At 37.7% G+C, this 22,366-nt stretch overlaps 2 protein-coding genes across 2 annotated transcripts; one reads left to right on the top strand and one right to left on the bottom strand.

Moving 5' to 3' along the window:
* Nucleotides 1-435: 435 nt before the first annotated feature.
* Nucleotides 436-3,179, bottom strand: pla2g10 (phospholipase A2 group X). The gene is made up of 4 exons (XM_052550814.1): nucleotides 2,929-3,179; nucleotides 1,818-1,986; nucleotides 1,182-1,288; nucleotides 436-753 (listed from the first exon to the last, which is right to left on the bottom strand). Exons 1-4 carry the CDS (start codon nucleotides 2,963-2,965, stop codon nucleotides 605-607), a joined length of 462 nt encoding a protein of 153 aa, XP_052406774.1. The 5' UTR covers nucleotides 2,966-3,179; the 3' UTR covers nucleotides 436-604.
* Nucleotides 3,180-6,667: 3,488 nt separating this feature from the next.
* Nucleotides 6,668-22,131, top strand: zc3h7a (zinc finger CCCH-type containing 7A). The gene is made up of 23 exons (XM_052550791.1): nucleotides 6,668-6,852; nucleotides 7,327-7,432; nucleotides 7,744-7,783; nucleotides 7,870-8,067; nucleotides 8,598-8,756; nucleotides 8,834-8,914; nucleotides 9,076-9,126; nucleotides 9,203-9,242; nucleotides 11,114-11,421; nucleotides 11,506-11,749; nucleotides 14,682-14,713; nucleotides 14,800-14,971; nucleotides 15,087-15,245; nucleotides 15,327-15,532; nucleotides 15,833-15,933; nucleotides 16,223-16,404; nucleotides 16,490-16,560; nucleotides 16,643-16,779; nucleotides 16,981-17,086; nucleotides 17,199-17,307; nucleotides 19,991-20,127; nucleotides 21,205-21,368; nucleotides 21,443-22,131. Exons 2-23 carry the CDS (start codon nucleotides 7,365-7,367, stop codon nucleotides 21,630-21,632), a joined length of 2,955 nt encoding a protein of 984 aa, XP_052406751.1. The 5' UTR covers nucleotides 6,668-6,852; nucleotides 7,327-7,364; the 3' UTR covers nucleotides 21,633-22,131.
* Nucleotides 22,132-22,366: the final 235 nt, after the last annotated feature.

Raw genomic sequence — 22,366 nt, 5'->3', positions numbered from 1 at the left:
GAATTAGATGTTTTGTTTCCAGCCAAGACATGGAAAAACTTGTTCATGCCTTTATCACCAGCAGGGTGGACTATTGTAATGGTCTCCTCATCGACCTTCCCAAAAAGACCATTAGACCGCTTCAGCTCATCCAGAACGCTGCTGCCAGGATTCTGACCAGAAAATCTGAGCATAGAACACCAGTCCTCAGGTCCTTACACTGGCTTCCAGTTATATTTAAGATTGATTTTAAGTATTTTTTTATAAATCACTCAGTGGCCTTAGTATGCCTGTACCTATTGTTTGTGACATATTTGTCTAAACTGACATATCTGTCTAAATAAATCTTGAGAAATTCTTAGCGTGACAAGTAGCCCCTCTCTCTACTGACCAAAGTGGTGGAGTGCTATTCACAAAAAAACTGTGCCATATCAAAAAAAATGAGCAATACTGTGATTATTTTGTGCATATTTTAATCCATTCACTTTTGATAGTCAACTATGTAAATATAAAAGACAATTTTAAGTAGAAAATGGAAATGATTTGAACAATATAAAGTCTATAATAAGCATCAAACATACAATACAAGCTCAAAAAGATTTGTTTACCAAATTTTATACTGGCATTAGTAAATGTTGCAGGTAGGATAAACCCATCCACAGAGGAAATCTGGCCACAGAGCATATTTCTGGTTGTATGGTGCCTTTCGGAGGCATCTGGCTGCTTCCCTGTCACATCGGCAGAGGATTTTCGCACATCTGTCATTAAGTGTATCTGTGTTGAAGACATAAACATATACTGTTGTCTGTGTAAAATGAGTAGTTTGCATACAGAGCAAAGGAAACCATACATTAACCATGCATTATGCCTCTTCAGCAATATACTGAGTGTTTTCTATAGCACGTTATGGTGTTTACTGCAGAAACAAGATCTAAAAATATTGTGTGGTTTGGTTAAAAACACAGCCTCTTTTTAGCCTGAAGTCTCCCATCTGTTATAATACACACCCAGTATTATTACTACTTCCTGAAGCTAGCGTAAAAGACCAAGCAAAACATTCATAGTCATATTTTTTCCACAAGTTTACGTTCCCTTTTACTGGATTTTTCCGTTTCTTATTTGACCCCAGGCTGTTTTAATGTAAAAAGTGATTCTAAAAGAATATAGATATGCCAGTTTAATATCTAAAAACCACATCATACCGCAGTCAACTTCCTCTTCTTCACACGTCCACTGATACCGGTCGATTTTTGTCTGACACCCAGCAAATTCTGCATCCCCATAACAGCAGTCATGTTTGTGGCAACACCTAAAGAAGAACAAATGCCCTTGAGATTATCTGTAATGAAACGCCTCGGAGAACCTAGCCCAGTTCTGTCTGGTTTTGAATTGTTTTGTCATTATGTAACATATAATTCAAGTACACTTGCAGAAATACAATGTGATCTCATACATGGAGGGCCGCTGAGAATGTCAGCCAGATAAACTGCTGACTTTGTAAGATTAGTCTGAGCGATCCCTCTGTGGAATGTGGTGTAATAATATCAGCAGGTTTGTTTATTCGTTTTCATCCTGTTGTCTACTTCCGACGAGCTCTTTCACTGAGAACGGCGATATTGGTCTCTGCATCCTAAACTGAGGTTAAGGGGAAGTGTAATTTTGTGTGTGGGAGAGCTGGGAGTAAGCCTCTTCCAGATGTCTGAGGGAATGCCACAGAAAGGGACACACTTTGACCAATATGCATGAAGTAAATGTAACAAGAAAAAGCGAACTGAAAAACAATATTTGTTGCTTCTGTTTTACAGAACTTTATATATTTGTAGGTAATGTGGTCTTACCAGTCCGCTCTGTCTTTGGGCCACCCTTGACCCCCGAGACCACAGTAACATCCATACATCGCATAAGTCAAAGCTGATCGTCCCGTGCTGCACTTGATCACGCCGGCTAGTTCCAGCAAACCCCTTTTGCTCCGCAAAGACCTCTGTGGCTGCAGGGAAGCCATACTGACTGAAAAGAGGCAAATGCTGAATTTAGTCAAGGCTTTTCATTGACATTTAATATTTAGTTCCTTACTAGATATTTAACATAACACTGTTCTCTGTTTAAAAATAGTTTGCCACTTATAATGCTGTGTTATAATACAATATTCCATTTGCATTTCTGTAAGTTATTGTAACGCTTACATTTACATACATTATTATAGCTAAGTCTCACGATACAACCTCAAATTTATTGTCCAGAGTTTCCCAAGGAAAGAATAGGGCCATTTTTCACCAATGCAGTGTCAGATTCCACTGATGAAGTGTTAGATGCCAGTTGTGTGGGGTCTAAATGATGACAGTTTCGCTCTTAGTCATAAGTATATATATTTTAATGATTTGCTTGAATTGCTCTGGTAATTTATCTCTGCTGTAAATGTTCATTTTGTAAAATTTTCATTTTACATGCAAATATTATTTCAGTCTTTCTACTTCAAAATATAATTTTTAAATATTGTATTACGTGTCATTTCTTTGTAATTATTTATTAAATTTCCTAGCAAATTATAAGTGATTTTTTTTTCCCCCAAGTAACTTGTCAGTCTACTTTTGTCCACTCTGCCCTACATGCATAAAATAATATTTAATAAATAAATAAAGCAAGCTTAGGTTTAAACTTTAAAATAAACATTCACAACTGTGCAAGTTCGAAAAGTTTTTAATATATTATAATTAACTGTTACAAGCTATGAGTGAATGCATGCATTCTAAAAATTCTAAATGCATTACTCAAAGTAGCTTTTAACAATTTTTTTTTTTAATAAATGAATGAGCTATATATAGCCTAGTATTCACACAAACACTACATGTCTAGTAGCGGACTAATCGTATTTAATTTAATAAAAATGTCGATGTGATATCAGAAAGCAGTGTGAGAATGAATAGTTAAATGAGAAGTGAGCAGCCTCACCTGTAAATAGCAGGAATGTGTGATACAGCGCAGTCATTGTGCTCACAGGTAACAGTCCAGTCTCTGCTCGGTCTCGGATAAACAGACTTCCTCAGTGCTGGGCTTTATTTAGATACTGAGTAATCTCAGGACATCACTCCTACTGTAATCCTCACACTCTCTCACTCCTGGAGGCTGCTGTTTCCTCAGGGTTAAAATTACGTGAAAAGTTAAGGTCTGGGAGTGTTGGATAATGTAGCCCCTCTGATGACTGGTTTGGTGTTCAGCTTGGGACCGCCCTATGAGGGCTGGTTAGCTTTTCCATTCAAACAGCTTGAGCTGGATCAGCTGCCAACTGGGAGGTCATGATCGAACACGCCAGCACACTGTGCTCTCTGGCATTTTTGTCAAAACTGAGTTATACACATATTCTTATTCTGTGACAACTTATTCATTATTTGATGAGTTCTGCACATTCTGGGACTTTTTTTTTTTTTTTAAACATAAAGGTTCTATCTTACAAAGTCGAACTCTAAATTGGTCCTGTCTGGTTCTATCTGTGAGCCAATCTATCTCTAGCCAATCAGCACTTCAGATGCACACAAGAGGACCAATCAGGTTCATCTTTCTTTGTCATGCTGGACTGCTCATTGACAGCATGAAGAATGTCCGTTTTCTGATTTTTTATTTTTGTAAAAAGTGTGCAGGGTGCAAGCGACAGGAGGTAGGACTATGTAACAATGTAAGTATATTTTTTTCTGTGCAACAATAATTAAAGCGGTCATATGACGTTGCTAAAAAGGAAATTTTTTGTGTGTATCTGGTTTAATTAAATGTGTTTATGCGGTTTAAGGTTTAATTACTGTACATTACTGTTGCTCCTCTATGCCCGGCATTTCCAAAACCCGTCGGTTTATACAAAGCTAATCTTTCTGCTATTGAGTGAATTGTGATTGGCCGAATACCTCAAGAGTGTAACCTGAAATGTTACGCCCCTCATCATACTGTGGTGCAGTCTCCCAGCACGATGAGACAAAACCAATAAAACCCATTACAAACTAGGCATTTGTTGCATCCTGTGGACACATAATTACTGATTATAATGACTTATACTGTCTTTTTACGCATTGCATATTGCATAAACATAAAACTATGTCTATTTTTGTGATCAGCGGAACGACAAGCAACCCTGCTCAAAACTCACGTTTGAATTACTGACTGTGAGTCAGAAGTGCCGGACTCTCCTTACAAAGTTGTTACTGTCCCACTTTATAGAAACAGCCTTTGACCACAGAAGCATTGCAGGCTACTGGTTCTGGAAACAGTCCTCCATAAACTGCGCAGCACACATCTGAATATTTGGGTTGAACTGTTCTGAAACAGTGTTGTAAATACAACTTAACCAATGACTTCTTGTTTTGTCCTCTTTTGGAAGACCAAACAAAGTATTTTTGCTTTCACAATGAAACATACAGCATCTCAACAACATGGCGACAGCGGCAGCAACTATATTACAGTGAAAATAAAAGTTACACCTTCTTTCTTTGCGTGAACATTTGGGCGGTGTTAAGCAAATCTTCCCACATCATGACGTAGACTTGGGGGCATGTTTAACCAAGCCATTTTTAGGAGGGCATGGACGAATAAAGAATATCTCTTTGGATTTGTGACTTTAATCTTTGCAACTTTACAGATCTTCTTTATGCACCAAGAACTTTTAACACTCCAAAGAGAAAGAAAATTTTTAAATCACGTCATATGACCCCTTTAAGTATCTGATGACTCAATAAATACAATTCACCTTTATTTCTCAGAGTGTCACTGTTTCATAGACAATGACCACGCTATGTGGTGTTTCACTCATTTTTACCACAGATCTGTGAAAAATGTAACTGACTTGAATGGCTTTAAGTGCCACAGTCATTTGATGGTGGATGTGAATAGCGATCAAAATGTTGTTTCTGAAGACACTGAAAACGACAGTTTTGAGATTATGCCCCTAACATTCCCATTAGGTTCCCATTTGGTTATTTTTTGGGAACCAAAGAATGTTCTAGGAATGTTCCCTGCAGGTTATTTTTAGGTTGAATTTTATAACCTAAAGAGAATCTTCCCAGAATGTTCCCTGCAGTTTATTTTTTGTTGTCATAATGTAAACTTATTAAAACTTTGCTGATGTTTCTGATTGTTCTAATGCTGAAATGGGTATTTTTAAAATCATAAGCAAACAATTTTTTGCTGAGTTTCAAGAACTGAAATAAGCTTTTAATAAAGTGTAGTCAAATCGCATTATAATGAATATAATTCCAACTTCATAGCTGAAAATAAGCCAAAGCCTCTGATCTGCACGCGCTTCTCCAACGTGCACTTTTCTCCTGTCTTCCAAATAAAGTCTCACAAAACAATCATTTTATGTTTTAAAACAAGTAAGTACATTTTCCTTTACAATTTTTGCTTCAGTTAAAGTTTTGCAAGATAGAACCTTAATAAAAATTCCAAGCGGAAAATGACTTTTTAGAATTAGAAGATTCTATCTGCATTTGACCTGTACCAAAAATCCCCTTTTAAACATTTGAAAGGATTTTGATTTTGCACATTTAGAATACATTAAGGGTCTCTGCCATTTTCCTGTATGAAATAGATTTGTTCCTCATATCACTTTTGCTGTATGGAATGCAAAATCTTTGAAGGTCAATATCTAAAAACTCAGAATGCAGATAGAACCTAAGTCAGCAGGTCCACTATTTGCTCTCTACTGCATAAACAATTCATAAACTCATTTATGAAACTGAAAATACTTACAGCAGCATGTGTCATGACTGTCATTAACCTGATGGGACCAAACTTTCCCTGTAAGTGGTTTTAAAACATAAGACCGTACCTAGATTTGAAGACTACAATAAGATTTCACTTCTACTAATTATTATTATTATTTTGTAGGCTGCTATGAGACGGAAGGACTAAATGTTATTTAATTCAAATGGGCACATTTTACCAGTATTTACCATACTTTCAAAACAAAAACAAAAAAATTAATAGAAAAAATATGCAATATGAAAATAATTTAGGGGAAAAAAGTGTTTTACAAAGAGAGAGAGGAGAGAGAGAAATAATTTTTGGTTTCCAAAAAGTCTTTTTCCAAGCTTATTTATTCAGGCGATGTATAAATCTTTCAGGTGATGTATACATCTCTATTTCAATTGTTTTTTGCTCCAGGGTCACAGTTGTGCAGGTGTTTCTCTTCACCTTCTACAAAATAATTGAAATCCCCCGTATTTTTTTAAAAGTCATTTAAAATTACTGTTCAATCTTGTGCATTTATTCATTTGGTAAGTAGACAAAAAGATAAGTGCTATTTAAATGAAACTGAAAAGTAGCCTAATCTGTGCAAAGACAGATTCAATATCCATCTTATTTTTCAAGTTGGAAGTAGTTTAAAAGTCAGTAAAAATAGTCCACTGATTGTATTATAAAGAAGGGATTTTTAGGATTTTGTTTTCTTTTGCAGGTGTTTGGCCTAGAATTTTAATGTACATAGCAATAACAAAGCAATTTTATGTGCTGCCATTTCATGTAAAATAAGATGCATTAATTAACCAATGTTCAAACACTGCTCACAATTATAATTTCCTATAGTAATTTGATTGCAAATTAAATAAATGTTCGAAAACCATAGAAAAAATATACATAGCCTACATACAATTGTATGTTTTATATTGATTTATCTAGTCAGCATGCCACGCGTGGAAATGAACGCAGCTGTTTTTGAGTGTGTCTCAAGGGGGCGCTGTAACCTTCTTCAGCCGCTGAGCGAAAAAAGTGAGCAAGACACGTCACGAAGATCACGTTGCCCAAAGAAGAGACAGGATTGACGAACAGAGCATATGAAAACATTTGTGATTGTATGGGGCGCTCTCTTTCCCGCTGAAAATTGATCTATTTAAGGTGAGTCATTTTTTCAGGTTGGTGTCTTCTGTATTTTTTCTCGTTCGTAATCCTCGTCTGGCCCCTGTGTGTCTGTGTGAGTGGGCAGTGGTGCGCGGTAAAAATGCTATAATGCTAGTTTACCTAGCGACTGTTCAAACTAGAGTTTGCGTGACCAAACATTTGGCTTGCACACAAGACCTGTGTGTGTGTTCCTGGTTTCCTCTGTTTTTTTGTTTGTTTTTTTTTTCTTCATCGAAAATTGATTAAACCGAATCAATTCTTTGAACCGAACTGTTCTGAAGAATCACTTTGCATGAATAAAAGTCGAGCATCATATCACTGTTGAGAAAACGTTGCTTTTTTTTTTCTTTTTTACAGGAATACTTTTACTATTTCACTATAAGACATGTCAATACGTGATACTTAGGGGAAATCTGTGTTGATTAAATGTATCTTTTTGATGTCTGTGTATGTTTATTGTTTAACTCCTAGGTGTTGACCACGGTCAAGTCGCGCACGCGCATGGGAAGATGTCAGCCACGGGCCAGGACCGAAGCAGCCGCTGGCAGGACATCCAGAAGGGCTTGCAGTTCATTCAGTAAGTGTTCAGAGTGAAAACTTGTGAGCCTCGACAAGTTTCGATCATGAAGAGACGAATATAGTGACTTCAGAGGGGGAAAAAGAGAGAAATAGTTTCAGGCTGACTTCACCCACTGATGTTTTTTTTTCTGTCCTATCAAAGGAATTTGGTTGCGGTTCAAACACTTTCTGGAATGCAAATTACACACGGCTTTTAACCTCACTAATTCACGACATGTTGTTTATCGGCAAATCTGTCATTGCACATGTTCTTTGCATCTGTGTTATAATGGTTTCAGATTGTTTTCTCAATCTTCTGCTCGATCTTAGGTCTACCCTGCCTTTTCCTGGCACTCAAGAGCAGTACGAGGTTTGTGGTTTCCACTCCCAATCAATCCAGCGCTGATCGCAGGTGTGCATTAGATGTTTATATTGTGCGCTGTTTCGTTCCTCTAGGTGTTCATCCAGAGTTTGGTGAGGAATCTTTTTGGCGAGGGAAACGATGTGTTCCTTGAAGGCGATTGGGCACGATCTGTTGAGTTGTACACAGAGGCCTTAAACATAGCAGAGTACGCGGGATCAGAGGACATCCTCATCTCGCAAAACCTGAGAGAGAAGCTTCATGCGAACCGTGCTGCATCCTACTTGAACATTGTAAGAATACGCATCCATGTGGACATGCAACTTTTATTATTTTATGTGTTAAACTGATCAAAAATGACAGCAAAGGCATTTATAGTCTTACAAAAATAGTATTTCAAATTGAAGAATCCTAAAAAGTGTCACATCTTTTTGATATCAATAAAATAGTTGCCTAAATAAATCGATATTGGAATGCAATAAAAAAATCGGCATATTAGTATGATTTCTGAAGGATCATGTGACACTGAAGACTGGAGTGATGCTGAAAATTCAGCTTTACTATCACAGGAATAAATTACACTTTAATATACAATATAATAGAAAACTGATTGTTTTTAAAGTGCACCGTATTTACTGCATTATTGATCAAAAAACTACAGCCTTGCTAAGCTTAATAGAATTCTTCTCAAAATATGAAAACCTAAAACTGTTGAATGGAATTGTACAAGCAAGCAGTGTTTTTCCATGCAATGTTTGAAGACCGCTTATGCTGCAAAGTTAATTGTCCCTGTTGGTTTATTTAATTCACCGTAATGATGCAGGGACTGCATGATCAAGCCCTTGAGGACTCTGAAAAAGCTCTTCAACTCAATGAAAGCAACTACAGAGCTCTTTACCGGAAAGCCAAATGTCTGAAAGAAATAGGAAGACATCAAGAGGCTTACGAGGTGGTTGCTAAATGCTCCATGGCAGTGCCTCAGGTCAGAGCACTTTACTCTTGGGTTTTAATTAAGCCTTTTTACAGTGCTTGGTTCGTCATGTTTCATTTGCCTTGTAGGATACTCATGTGATTGAAATGACCCAGGAGCTTGCCAAAATGTTGGGACTGAAAATCCGTAAGGCTTATGTCCGAAGCAAGGTAAAAAACAAAAACAAATCAAATTAGGGGTGTGTATATTTTATAGCTAGTTGGGGAAAAATATTTAGTTGGAATAATTGTGGCAGGGAAAATAAAGCTCATAATCCATATTTATTTGTCTCTGATCAGACTTTTTTTCTTTTTTTTTTTTCTGAGATCAGCCTGCTTTAAATGTTTTGCCCGGTTCAAGTCTATCAGGAGCGGTTAATAAGGTAGGATGGTGTGTGTGTGTGTGTGTTTTTAAAATTAATTTCAGCAACCCTACTGAGATGCTTTATTTCCCAACAGCATTCTCACAGCTCTTCCTCTGTGGAGGATATTGAAATGGGTAAGTCAGTGTATACCTGTCATCACTAATGTTTACTACTGGTCAAAATTTGAGGTCAGTAAGATGTTTTTTTTTCTTTAAGCAAGTTAATACTTTTAGACAGCAGGGATACACTAAAATTGATTAAAAGTGATAGTAAAAACATTTATACTGTTACAATGTTTTTTTTTTTAATAAACTGCTTTTTACTTTTTCTGTTTATTAAAAATATGAAGAAAATTAAAAATATGAAAATAATATGAAAAGAGTTTTATAAATATTATAATATAAACATAGTAAGCGGCACAACTGATTTCTGAAGGAAGGCACTGAAGTGGAGTAATGGCTGCTAGGGTTGTGCCTATAGACGATATTATCGTGCATCAACGATAGTCAGAAATATCGATGTAAGCAGATTTCTCTGTCGATAGTCAAGTAGATATTATGCTCTTTCTCCTATTAATTTATAATAATAATAACTATTATTTGTATTTTAATTAGGCTGCCTATTATAATTCGGCTATCAACCTATTTCACTTCAGCACCGCATTTCTCTATCATTTCTCTATCTCTCGCTCTCTCTCTCTCTCTCACACACACACACACTGTGCGTAGGCTAGGGCTGTGCAAAAAATCGAATGCGATTTTCATGCACATCTCATCAGTAAAGACGCTCCTGTAATTAGAAGTATTGGCATTTACTACACCGAGCCGTAATTCACTGACAATCTACACAAAATCGATTTTAAAATCGGTGGCGATTCTTTGTCGATTTTGAAAGCGATTTTGTGTTAGTTGTCGGTAGACTACGGCTCTGTGTAGTAACTGGTGCTCCACCTGAACCATTTGTTGCCAAGTCTGCGGTTGTTTTTCATGTCCGCGGTTTGAAGCAACCCCAATACTAATAACGTGATATTTAGCCCCTAAAATGCAAATTTTACCAAGACAACAATGTCAAAAAACAAAACGTATATTTTAACCCCGGGAAGCATTTTTTTTTATCTGGGAACCTCCTGGAATCGCGATTAGTTTTGGACTAGTTTTGAGAAGCAACAGGGCAGGATTTGTTGTGAAAACCTGGCAACCCTGATCTGAACACACGTGTTGGAGATAATACTTCCAATTAAAGGAGCGTTTTTACTGATGAGATGTGCATGAAAATCGCATTTGATTTTTTGCACAACCCTAGCGTAGGCACACAGTAGAGGATTAGAGCCTGTAACGTTAGTCACTGAAGTTGTAACGCTTTGACTCAGATAACTCGTTAAATCCATTAAATAAAAGAGATAGAAAATGAGTTGGTGTCCCACACATTTAATGGTTTATACACGGCAACGCGCTCTTCTCATACATGAGAGATTAACTCTTTCTTGGCATTACAAATAAAGAAAAGACAAAATCATAACATCCATATGTTCTCACGTAGTCCTTTTCTTAAGGATTGATCACTTAACTTATAACAAACACTATAAAGTGTTGATGTAGAAGTCACGTAGTCACGTGAGAACCACTACGGTAAGCCTTGTTATTATTTTCATGCACACCGCACTATAATGGGATGCATGCACATACATAGTTATGTTAGAACACATCTCATTCTTGTTCCGGCGCACTGTCCGCACGGAGGATGTTTGACTGATGCATAAGTTCAATTAAACTTCACTCCAAATATATCACTTACCCATTTTGAATACTTTATATTTAACATGTTTTTTTATGTCCAATATTAGTGTTAAACTGCTGGACCTTAAATGAAATCTACTATTGATTTTCACCATTGACTGAAAAACAATAATAACAACAAAACCTTACAAACCCTGAAATATTGAACAGTAGTGTGTGTATAATACATAAAAATAAAAAAGCTTAGCACTGCCTCCTTGTCTCTATAGAAGTGGACCATTCTATGCAGGGCATGGGCGGCCCGGTACAAGTCAGCATGCCATTGTGTTCGACAGTGAGTGAGAAGGAAGAAGTAGAGTCCAAGCCTCTTGTTGGTGTGATCTCACCCCCGGTCGTCCCGGTTGAGTCCCATAATCCAGAGCCTGTTCCCATGCACGTACATATGCCTCTGGCCAATGGAACCAGGCCCAGTGACTCTTACACGGTACCAGACACCCGCATGGACTATGATACAGATATTATTGGGGATGAACTGGATGAGCTGTTGGACAGAGCAAGTCCTCCAGAGTCATCTTTGGTAAGTCTGAGAAGGGCCACATATCTGCTTTTGTTTTGAGTGTGTACAAGACATGTTAATGTTTTTTTTTTTTTTTTCACACAGGATATTCCCACAGTGGATGGACCTATTCCTTTACCGACCAGTATTGCTGTCAGTAGTTCGATACAAAGTTCTTTGCTCATGCCTTCACACCTGGGCCATCCGTTTTTGAGTATGGCTCCGCCGTGCACAGTAAATTTGCCCGCACTGTATCACAAGCCAATTTCATCCTATTCTCTTGGTCTGGACACATATTCATCTCCTCTGGATTCATTGGATAGTTTGTCAATTTCAGACTCTCCTACAGGTGCGTTGCTCATCATGGCTTCTTAGTAAGTAGGATCTTAATCCCAAAGTATGTTTTGGTTGTTATATGTACACTAGGTTATGCATACAGTGCATGTGACTGGAGGTGTGCCATTTCATACAGTCCACGACAATAAAGTAGTCCACGCTGTACATTTTTACATGATAAAGAAAAGTGTCTCATCACAACATCAGTGATATAGCGACATATGGTGGATATGTTCCCTAGCACGCACGACAACTCCACCACAAACCTGATAAGTGTGTTTGACATGAAGCAGCACTGCGCAGACTGATCAGTGTATGAAGACAAAGTATCGTGAGACGGGGTCTAGAGTACATTTGAGCACACACTCTTATCTTCAGAAATAGGCGAGAAGCATATCGTTATTAAAGCGGTGTGGAGAAAGGGTCTGTGACTTCAACCAACTGCCTGAGGCCAGTGTAAAAAGACGACATGCGCGTCTTCGCGAAAGCTTATCAATTGCACATGTTTTAAGCCTTGCCAATTGAAACATTCAAAACAGTTTAAAGCATTCAGAAGACACAGGAAAAACTCAACTGAGACCAAACCGAGCTCTTCTTCACTTCCTCCCGTGCCTGAATGAACTAATACACCTCACCAGTTTAAACTTACAGCCGTTACCGAGGAAACCTCTCTTGTGCTCTACAAGCGCCTCCTGCTGGAAGAGAATGAATTTGCATAGATATGGCGACACAAATAGAGTGCAAGGCTGTGGAAAACACCCTTCTGTTATGAAAACTATTAAATATTTTAATTTGAATGTCGGGTTTAAATGAATGCTGTTATTAGAGTAGTTAATCGTTACCATAAGCACGGCTAACACTAATATAATGAGCATTCGAATTAAGTTTCTTTATTAACTAATTAATACTCCTATAACTTATATTAGGTTGCAAAAAAAAACAGGAGGAAATTATGATATTTACTAATTTACATGCCAGATGCTTTTAAATGAATTATGAATCTTAAATATGAGTGTCCGAGAATGTAAAAGCAGGTTTGGACACTTGAAGCAGCTGCTGCCACCTTATGACAATAGATTTACACTTTATTTTAGGTAGTATGTGTCATCGATGACACTAATAAATGCTGCTGCCTGCTGGCTGCAATTTTTTATATATACATAGTCATTAACATCATTATTGCAAATTCTCCTGAAATTTCGTGATATAATTTTGAGGCTACATCGCCCACCGCTACGTGTGACGCAATAGTAGCATGGTACATAATGCACCCACATTTTTTTCATTATTGTGGCGACACTGGCCCTTCTGTTTCGCAATTGAAAAAAGAAATAACAATCTACTGGAGATGCAACAACATCAGACACCAGTGTTGAAATCTAGTATAAAATACAACATACTTTTTTTTGTTGCTTAATTTCTAGAGAGAAAAAGTGCAGACATTAGAGAAAAATTTAACTTTTTAGTGTACCTCTCCACATGTTATCAAATGGCTTAAATGTTAAAAAGACATAGACTACAATTGTTGCATCAATACAGAAGTATTCTTTGGGCTTCGGTCATCTGAACACACTTGTTACCAGGATCCAAAAGTAGTTATTTGCCTCACTTAAAAATGTATTTAGATCATTTGCCAACCATAAATATTTGTTACCCACCAGTGTTACAGTATTGAGCATGTTTCCTGGTGTATTTGTGGTGAATGGCATGGGACACTGGTTCTCATTCACTAATAATTGCATGGATTACTCTGTATTTGTACGCATGAGTATCTCATGAAAAATACATTTGTACATGCATTAATTTGTTCTCAAAGGGGTCATGCACTGAGAAACTGAAATTCCCTTGATCTTTTGACCTATGAAAGGTCAGTGCACTATAAAACATCCTGTGAGTTTCAAAACCCAATTTCATAAAAGATTGAAACTAAAAGATGATGCTGTGTCAACTATATTGGATCCAAAAGTAATGTCGCTTACAGATTATTAATATACAGCTATTACAGATAATTTTATATGAACTGAGTATTGATATGTTTTTGAACTTAACCACAGCAGCTTGTAATCTAAAACACGACTCTCGGCAAACTTGCCGCTGTTTGCAGATGTGCTCTCGCCTATGGAAGTTTGTTTCCATCACAGAAAAAAAAAAAATTGTGACTTTATCTCACAATTGACTTTTTTAACTCAGAGTTGCGAGATGATTGCAGTTCTATTAAGATGTTTTATTCTGAGGTGGAAACGAGCTTCCACACTCGCCCGATCCTCGTGCAATGCCAGGTGTGTCATTCTCACCAGTGCTCCAATAAGCACCTCATACATGCTCATACATACAGAAACCTCACAGATGTACATATAATGCAGCTTTTCTCTCTCTCACTGTATATGATGGAATGTATTGAAACATTTTAGGAAATCGTATTATTTAATAATTATTATTATAAAATGTATTTATGGATAGGCTAATAATAGATAGTATAAATTTATGCAACATACAGTACAGACCAAAAGTTTGGAAACATTACTAATTGTAATAGTATATAAATAATATATCACAATATTATTATACATTATTTATTATATAATATATATATATATATTAATAAACTTATTTTGGATGCATTTAATCGCAATGAATCATTTTATGGCACTAGAAATTTTCGATTTGTTCTTAGAATCATTCGCACGCACATTTCACACAAACATTTGTGTACGCAAGCTTAGTGAATGAGACCCATAGTGTCATTAACTGAAATTTTAATGTATTAGCCTATATCATTGATCCCATGTAGTGTTATGTGAATGGTTTTTTTTTTTTTTTTTTTTGTCAAAAAAAAATTGTTTACTACCATTTAACTCTTAACAGGTTAATTTTGGACCCTGCTGCCACTGTTTCCTTTGCTCATTTCTGTTTTCCCTTTTGTTCTTTAATTCCTTATGGACCAGATAAACCTTTTAGCCAGCATCATTTCATGCAGGTAAGAGTTCATCTACATCAGTGTGATAAACCTTTTCCTGAACATTCAGCTGTGCTCTTTGGTTAATCTGTTATTTTCTCTTTCAGCTGAGCAATAGCGACATGTCGGTGCCAACCATTCCACCCATCGGCATGGGTTTCAGCACATCCGATAGGACATTTATGCAGGATTATCCACCGCAGTTAGACCTTGCCAAGAACCCACTCGCTGATACCCATGAATTTAAACAGGCCTGTTCCTCATGCTACATTAAAACTGGTAAGCGGCAGTCATGCAGGAGTGTTGCTAGGCAGCGTTTCCAGTGTATGACCTTTTAAAGATGCAAACACAGAGGTTTTGCATTCGGTTCTTAATCACCTGATTGTGTTTACAGGACCAGGAGTGCTGGATTACTCTTACCTTCCAGAGGACCACAAATGCAAAAAAGATTTCCTTTTGGGAAGAACCAAACATTCTGAACTTTCAACATGGAAGCTTATTCGGCCGAGACCCACTAAAAACCAGTACATGGGGCCTTACTATATTTGCAAAGGTAATTACAGTGATCTCCTTTGAAGCTTTATGTTACAGTTTCAGACTATTTACTAAGATGATCAAAACTTCTGCTTTATAGATGTGGCGATTGGACAAGAATGCCGGTATCTTGGCCACTGTACCTTTGCTTATTGCCAAGAGGAAATAGACGTGTGGACGCTAGAACGCAAAGGCTTCATCTGCAGGGAAAATCTGTCTGATCCTTATGGATCTAAACCGAAGATCAATTTGACTGTGCCCAAAATCTTACAGGAGCACCATGGGATATTCATGTTCCTCTGTGAGGTAAAATGCACCATTGTTTCAATGGCTTGCTTATTTATAGCTATGACTAACTGGAGGTCACCTGACCAAAATAAATCAAGTTTATGATAAGCCCCTTTTCCTGTTGGAGATTTGTTTTTTAAGCAGCTGACTGTGTATTTAACACACCTTCTCATTTCATCATTGAACTGGAATGACCTGTTTTCGGAGGAATGGATTTTTAGTTTCTCTGTTTGTATTTCGTCATTGCTGAAATTTGCATTGGTTTAAAGTTTAAAGAAGCTGTACAAATATCTAACATGTGTGTGACTTGGTCTGTAGGTGTGCTTTGATCACAAACCCCGAATAATCAGCAAAACCAATAAGGACAACCCCAGTCTGTGCTCTCACCCGGTGACAAAGCATACATTTGAGGAAAAGAAGTAAGCGTGAAGATATGTCCAAACACTAAATGTGCAGATTCATGCTTTGCAGTGAATGCTGATGAATTAATGACTTTTTAATGGCAATGGATTCAGTGTGTCTTTTTGTTAGAAAATACTTTTTTTTTTTTTTTTTTTTTACTGTGTCAGTAGGTCCAACTTCTCACCCACACCTTGACATGACTTGTTTGAAAGTTGGTTGCATTAAATTTTAAGGTCCTTACACAGTGTAAAGGTTAGAGTGATGTTGCATTAACACTTTTTTTTGGTTTTGTTTATTCTCTTTCAGGTGCCTTGTACACTTTTTAAGGGACAAAACCATCAGGTACTCCAAAATCCGTCCATACATCCCTCATTGCCAGATGGATCTGTGTAGGCATGAGGTACGGTACGGCTGCCAGCGGGAGGATTTCTGCTTTTACGCCCACAGCCTCATCGAGCTCAAAGTATGGATGATGCAGAGTGAACAAAGTGAGCTGCCGCTCGGGATCGTGCATTATCCCACATGAAGGCTGACGGGAAACGCTAACTGTTGTGTTGTGTTGGTTTATTTCAGGTATCACACATGAAGGTATCGTCCAGGAGTCACAGAAATATTGGAATATGGATGCTGCGCTTCATGCTCAGGTAGAATATTTACATGCACACTAATAGATAGTGTATATACCTGCAAGAGATGACTTGTGTTATTTTTATACCAATCCCATAGGAGCTCCCACCGGCCCTGCGCAGATTTGGACCAGTTAACCTGAAGATGCAGTTTGTGTGTGCTCAGTGTTGGAGGAATGGCCAAGTCAGCGAGCCAGACAAAAACAAGAAGTACTGCAGTGCAAAGGCCCGGCATCCGTGAGTCCAGCTCATATGATCCGAAAATGGAAATTCTGTCATTTACTCTTAATTTTGTCAAACCCCACATAAGTTTCCTTTGTTTCATGGAAGAAATAAAGTCATACAGTTCAAGTAAACTTCCTTTAATTCGCAAAATATCGCAATTTTGAGTTCAGTATTCTGATAGCATGTCATCATGTGTCCCTTTCTGTGGGCCAGTTGGTCAAAAGAGAGACGAGTGGTTCTGGTTAGCTCTATTGAACGAAAAAAGTGGACTACAGTTCGATCGCTCCCAACCAAAAAGCCCATTCCTGCTCAGTTTGAGGTAGGTGTAATATTTCTCTTCAACGCTAAAAACATGAACCCTTGTTTTTAATACGAACTGAAACTGATGTTTTATTTTCTCTTGTATAATTGTTATTGCTGCATGTTCGCAGATTTGTTTGCATGTGGCAGCTGGCAAAAAGTGTCAGTACGTTGGAAACTGCTCCTTTGCTCACAGCACAGAGGAAAGAGATCTGTGGACCTTCATGAAAGATAACAATAGTAAGTTCACTGCGCATTTAAATGCATTACGGCCATATATATACATTCTATTTAATTTGCTTGCAGAATAGTTGTTCAGTGTTTTCAGTTTTACTTTAGCTTAGCTTTAATGGTCGAACGTTTCAGATGATGTCAAACAATAGAGTGAGCAGTGTTATGTCGTCTTTTTGTTTGTTTAAAGTAATGTTTAATTAAAATATCCCAGCTTGCACTTCCTCATAAACAGCTTTCCTGTTCTGTTGATAGACAGCAGAACAATAGCTGTAAGCTGATTCATACACTACTGTTCAAATCTGTGGTCAGTAAGATTAAAGAGCCAGTAAGATGAAAATTCTAAGCTTCCTATCACTGTTTATAAGTCCTGTACATTAGGTTTAAATCCATCCAAGGTTAAAAAACATTGTCATTTTGTCAAAATATCATTTTAAAATTACCTCAATTGTCAGAGATCCCCAAACGGTTCGCACGAAGCTGTTCAAAAGATTCAGTTTCCTTAAACCCCACCTTTCGGTAGCATACTGTGCTCTGATTGGTCAACTAACATAGTCAGTTTTGATTGGTTGTTCCGCACACACCTCCACGGTAAACAATGCGTTAGCATCTGTTTGGGGTGAATTATGTCTTATTCCTCTCACCGCGAAGCAAAAAGTAAAATAAAACACTTGAACAGTCTCGCTGCTTTTTCTTCTGTGTGGGTGTATTCAAGCCGCGCGCATCAGTTTGAATCTGAATAGCACTTTTAGCGCGGGGGCGTGGTCACATTAGATATAACGAAGGGAGACATGAAAAACAGACATTGCGTTGTTTTCGTATGGATTACTTTATCACAGAATATCTGTTTTAGGCAGCACTTGTTTAGTTTTAAAGTAGACATGTCAAGCTTTCTATAGATATCTCTCTCATGTCTCTTCGTTGAGTAATCACGGAGTTACACTTCATTTTAATGACGTGTTTGTACATGACAATCAGCGCAGACAGGTTGCAGACAGCACACATACTGATAAGACACTCGGGAGAAAACAGACACATAACTTCTCAATCATACTTCGCGTTGTGATTCGGAGATGCTCATTGGTCTAAATAAAGTAGGTAATGAACCCTCTCTTATGGCCGAACGCTTTGAAAATCCCGCCTTGTACTCACCGAGATTAGAAAAGCAGTCATCAGTGAAATGTTGTGAACACAACAAGGATTTGTTGTACTGCTCTGGTATTGTGGTAAAAATTAATTTTAGCCATTGGTTCTTCTGATTTTCATTATTTGGCAGTGAAAATAAAACAAACTTGCCTTTACAATTAAAAACGCACTGTCTCCTCGACATGATCCTATCACACCAACCAGAGCGTCTGTGTGGGGGGTGGGGCAGGTCAGAGTTCCGTTTCTCCCAACACGGTAGGCGGAGATTATTACGCAAAGTGCTCCTAGTGACGTACATAGAGATGGGCAAAAGATTTGAAATCTATAACGACTCGTTTCAGCGATTCAGAGTCGACTCCTTACTTTAGAAGCCAATAACTTTATAAATCGTGTACTTTTTGGTTTAATTACTTTGCACATTGTTTACACTGATGGACAGCTACATCATAAACTCTAATACAGGTCATTTTTGAATTTTCCATCTGTGTGGCTCTTTAAAAAAGTTTATTAAAAAAAAATCTCTCATGGACACTAAGGCTGCATTTATTTGATCAACACTACAGTAAAACTGTGGAGTATTATTCCTGGAGGGGAATTTACAATTAAACCCAAGGACCAGGTAATATGAATGAAGACCAGGGGTCAACTGAAGTAAAATAGTTTGAAGTTTCATCAGCAGAAGTCAGATTCAGTACTTCTGAGGAGTTTGTAGGCTGCTCTGCATACACTCTCAATACAGCAGTAGTTTTACTCTAACAGAGGTGCCTAGCTAAGTTAAGACTTGGGTAAAAATAATTCTGATTGGTTAAATCATAGGAAAACGGATACATAAAGTTCAAATCCTGGGAACAGTTTCCGATTCTTCCTGGAGACCAGTCCAACACAGACAGATACTAATACACACACCCACACACACACACAAAGAAAACACAACTTCTTCAAGGCTGGGTTGTTCAAACCCAAGCTCTTATCAGGAACTGCTCCCACACATCCTGATATGAAGTACTTTTTCTCAGCTAGGGGTTTCAGAAAATATTCTTCATTATTTTCTTCTGTTTAAAGATGAAAAATAAACAAAATACTTTAATTGTAAATCGATCCTGTAGACGAGAAAGGCCATAATGACCCCTGTGACCTAAGCTGTCTTAGTAAGTTAGAAGAATATATTTGTTTTATTGTGTTTGGTGCTTTCCTTAAACCAAGGAGATTCAAGCACATTCCAGTGAGAAGACATGTAGTTCTACACTACTCGAGCTTCACATAGGGAAAGCGTTTCAAATACTTTTATATTTTGAAGAATGATACTAATCACCAACTTAATAAACCACAAAAGGATATATATATATATATATGGACGCAGCAATGGATTCCAGAGTCCACCACTTCATTACAATTTTCAATTTGGATTTTATTTTAAACTTTATTACTGTTATGCAAAGATTTCCAAATCCAGATTATTCTGATCCATCTTTTCTGAACACCCGGCCCTGCCAGATACTGATGCTGTGACTGATTAATCCTGTATCCCTTGTGTTTGTGGATGTAGTTGCAGACATGGAACAGCTGTATGAAATGTGGCTGCAGTCTCAGAAGCCGGGCTGGAGCGAGGAGAGCAGCAGCAGCAGCGCTACGAGAGAGAACGGCAAACAGATCCACATGCCCACTGACTACGCTGAGGAAGTGGTATGGAAACTTGAGCAGCATTCATATTTCCACACATCATTATCACGCTCTTCTTACTCTGACACAACCTTGGTCTATCTGAGAGTGTCCGGTACACACAGGCAAGGAAATTACAAAATACTGATTGTCAAGAACAACACACACACACTCAAGGCTCTGTTTTATCTCATGTTTGCATGCTTCTGTCTGCTCTGATGCATCTCTCTATTTTCACTTGGACTAAAGTGCTCAAATTTGATTCACTTAAAAATGCATCTCGATCTCTGCAGTGTGTCCCAGTGCGTTGTGCTTCCTCTAGCTGTTTAAACACTAAACACGTCCTGTATGTAAAATTAGTAAGGTAGAGTATAGTGAGTGAACACTAATTGCGAAATACAGATACTGCTTGGTAACCTTAGTGGGAGCATTGTGTCGTAACTTAATAAATATTCATGAATACCATTAGTTGGCTAACTGATAGCGCACACTCTTGAACACTCAACATTTGTATTTCAGGCAGTGAGTTTGACCTTCTGGGCCAAGTGTCAGATAATGCAATTAATATTCATGAGCAAATCCTTCACCCAAATAGGACTGTACAAGTAAATTACAGCATACTTACTATGAAAAATCACGAGGTGGTCAATGGTAAGCTTATCATTTGTATTAATATATTTAAAACATATGGTATATTATGCAGTACATAGCCATTTTAAATGAAGGTTTCATCAATATTTGAATGTTCATTTACTAATAATCCTACGTAATTACATAATCCTAAGTATTTATGTAATTTTTTTATAAATATACACTATCATTCAAAAATTGGGGATTGCAAGATGTTATGAATTTTTTTTTATGTGGCAAAGACAAATTATTTAGTTTCCACTAAAATATTAAGCAGCACAACAGTTTTCAACATTGAGCAGCAAATCAGCATATTAATATGATTTCTGAAGGATCATGTGACACTGATGACTGGAGTAATGGCGCTGAAATTTCAGCTTTGCAACTTGTGAATTAACTTCATATACAACACATTTTCTTTTCTAAAAGTGACTGATTACATTCCTCAATCTCTAAATGCTGTTTCATCAGGCTGGCAACCATTGCTGGTTGTGTGGGAAGAACTGCAACAGCGATAAACAGTGGCAGCAGCATATCACCTCCGAGAAGCACAAAGAACGAGTGTTCAACTCCGAGGACGATCAGAACTGCTGGCAGTATCGCTTCCCCACAGGAACCTTCAGAGTTTGTGAACGGTCAGTCTAACACCACTCGTATCACATGAACCCTTAACAGCCGTCGCTGACAGATCGCTTTCTACTCGCTCCAGGTTCCTCTTGGGCACCTGCACGGAGGAGGAGCTTTGTAAGCTGGCACATGGAGATGAGGAGCTGAAGGAATGGAAGGACCGAAGAGAATTCCTTTTGATGAAACTTGCCAAGGCCAGAAAAGATCACTTGATAGCACCAAACGATAATGACTTTGGCAAATATAGTTTTCTGCTTAAAGATATTAAGTAATGTTTTAATTAATCTTAATCCGTTAAAGCAGTGTGTTCTGGAACTATGATGTCTTGAGTTCAGTATTGAATCGGGCGAGCGTGGTGTGGCTCTCCAGAGAAGGAGGACATCCTCCTCCTGGGTTTTCACAGAAAGCACAGAGCTGGCCTTGTGTTCACAGTAATCACGGCTTTGTTGCTTTTATCAGCAGTTAAAAATAAACGCACCATCGCCTTTTATGTTTCTTTTATTAAATGGCACACATCGGATCGCTTTTCAGGAACTGGATGTTCTCTTGAAACCCAACGCAGAAGGCAAGAACTGGCGCATCTGAGATTCCGATGTCAGATTTCCCGCCATTTTTTTTTTTTCTTACCCGCGGTTTGTTTTGGAATGTTGGGTCCTGAATCTGTTATTCTACATCCGCACCGAATTACTTTACTATGTTGTGTGTTTGCTGTGTTAATGCCTATTGGTATTATATATGGACCAACATAAACACAATAAAGTCGTATTCTTATCAGTGTCTGTAGTTCCTGAAAGTAAAATGGCGAGGGAAGTAATACCGTAAGTGTATTAAAGGGTTAGTTCACCCAAAAATGGAAATTAGTCATCCTATGAGAAATTACTTTCTTCTTTCAGACTAATCCAGTCGGAGTTATATTAAAAATTGTGTTTGATCATCAAGCTGTTTCACGCCACACAGCGGATGTTGCACTGCATCATTCCAAAAGAAGTTGTTTAAAAGTTTAATA

This window comes from Carassius gibelio, chromosome B3 (genome assembly GCF_023724105.1).
Source record: "Carassius gibelio isolate Cgi1373 ecotype wild population from Czech Republic chromosome B3, carGib1.2-hapl.c, whole genome shotgun sequence".
NCBI classification, from domain to species: Eukaryota; Metazoa; Chordata; class Actinopteri; order Cypriniformes; family Cyprinidae; genus Carassius; species Carassius gibelio.
Note: the sequence above shows the minus strand (reverse complement) of the source record. Positions and strands in the feature narration are given on the sequence as shown.

Coding starts and splice junctions, on each gene's coding strand:
- pla2g10 (XM_052550814.1), bottom strand. CDS start 2,965: ATGACTGCGCTGTATCACACATTCCTGCTATTTACAG. Junction 1,987..2,928: donor CACATTCCTGCTATTTACAG/GTGAGGCTGCTC, acceptor GCCTCTTTTCAG/TCAGTATGGCTTCCCTGCAG. Junction 754..1,181: donor AGAAGAGGAAGTTGACTGCG/GTATGATGTGGT, acceptor TCTTCAACACAG/ATACACTTAATGACAGATGT.
- zc3h7a (XM_052550791.1), top strand. CDS start 7,365: ATGTCAGCCACGGGCCAGGACCGAAGCAGCCGCTGGCAGGACATCCAG. Junction 9,127..9,202: donor TATCAGGAGCGGTTAATAAG/GTAGGATGGTGT, acceptor ATTTCCCAACAG/CATTCTCACAGCTCTTCCTC. Junction 17,087..17,198: donor CCATTCCTGCTCAGTTTGAG/GTAGGTGTAATA, acceptor GCATGTTCGCAG/ATTTGTTTGCATGTGGCAGC.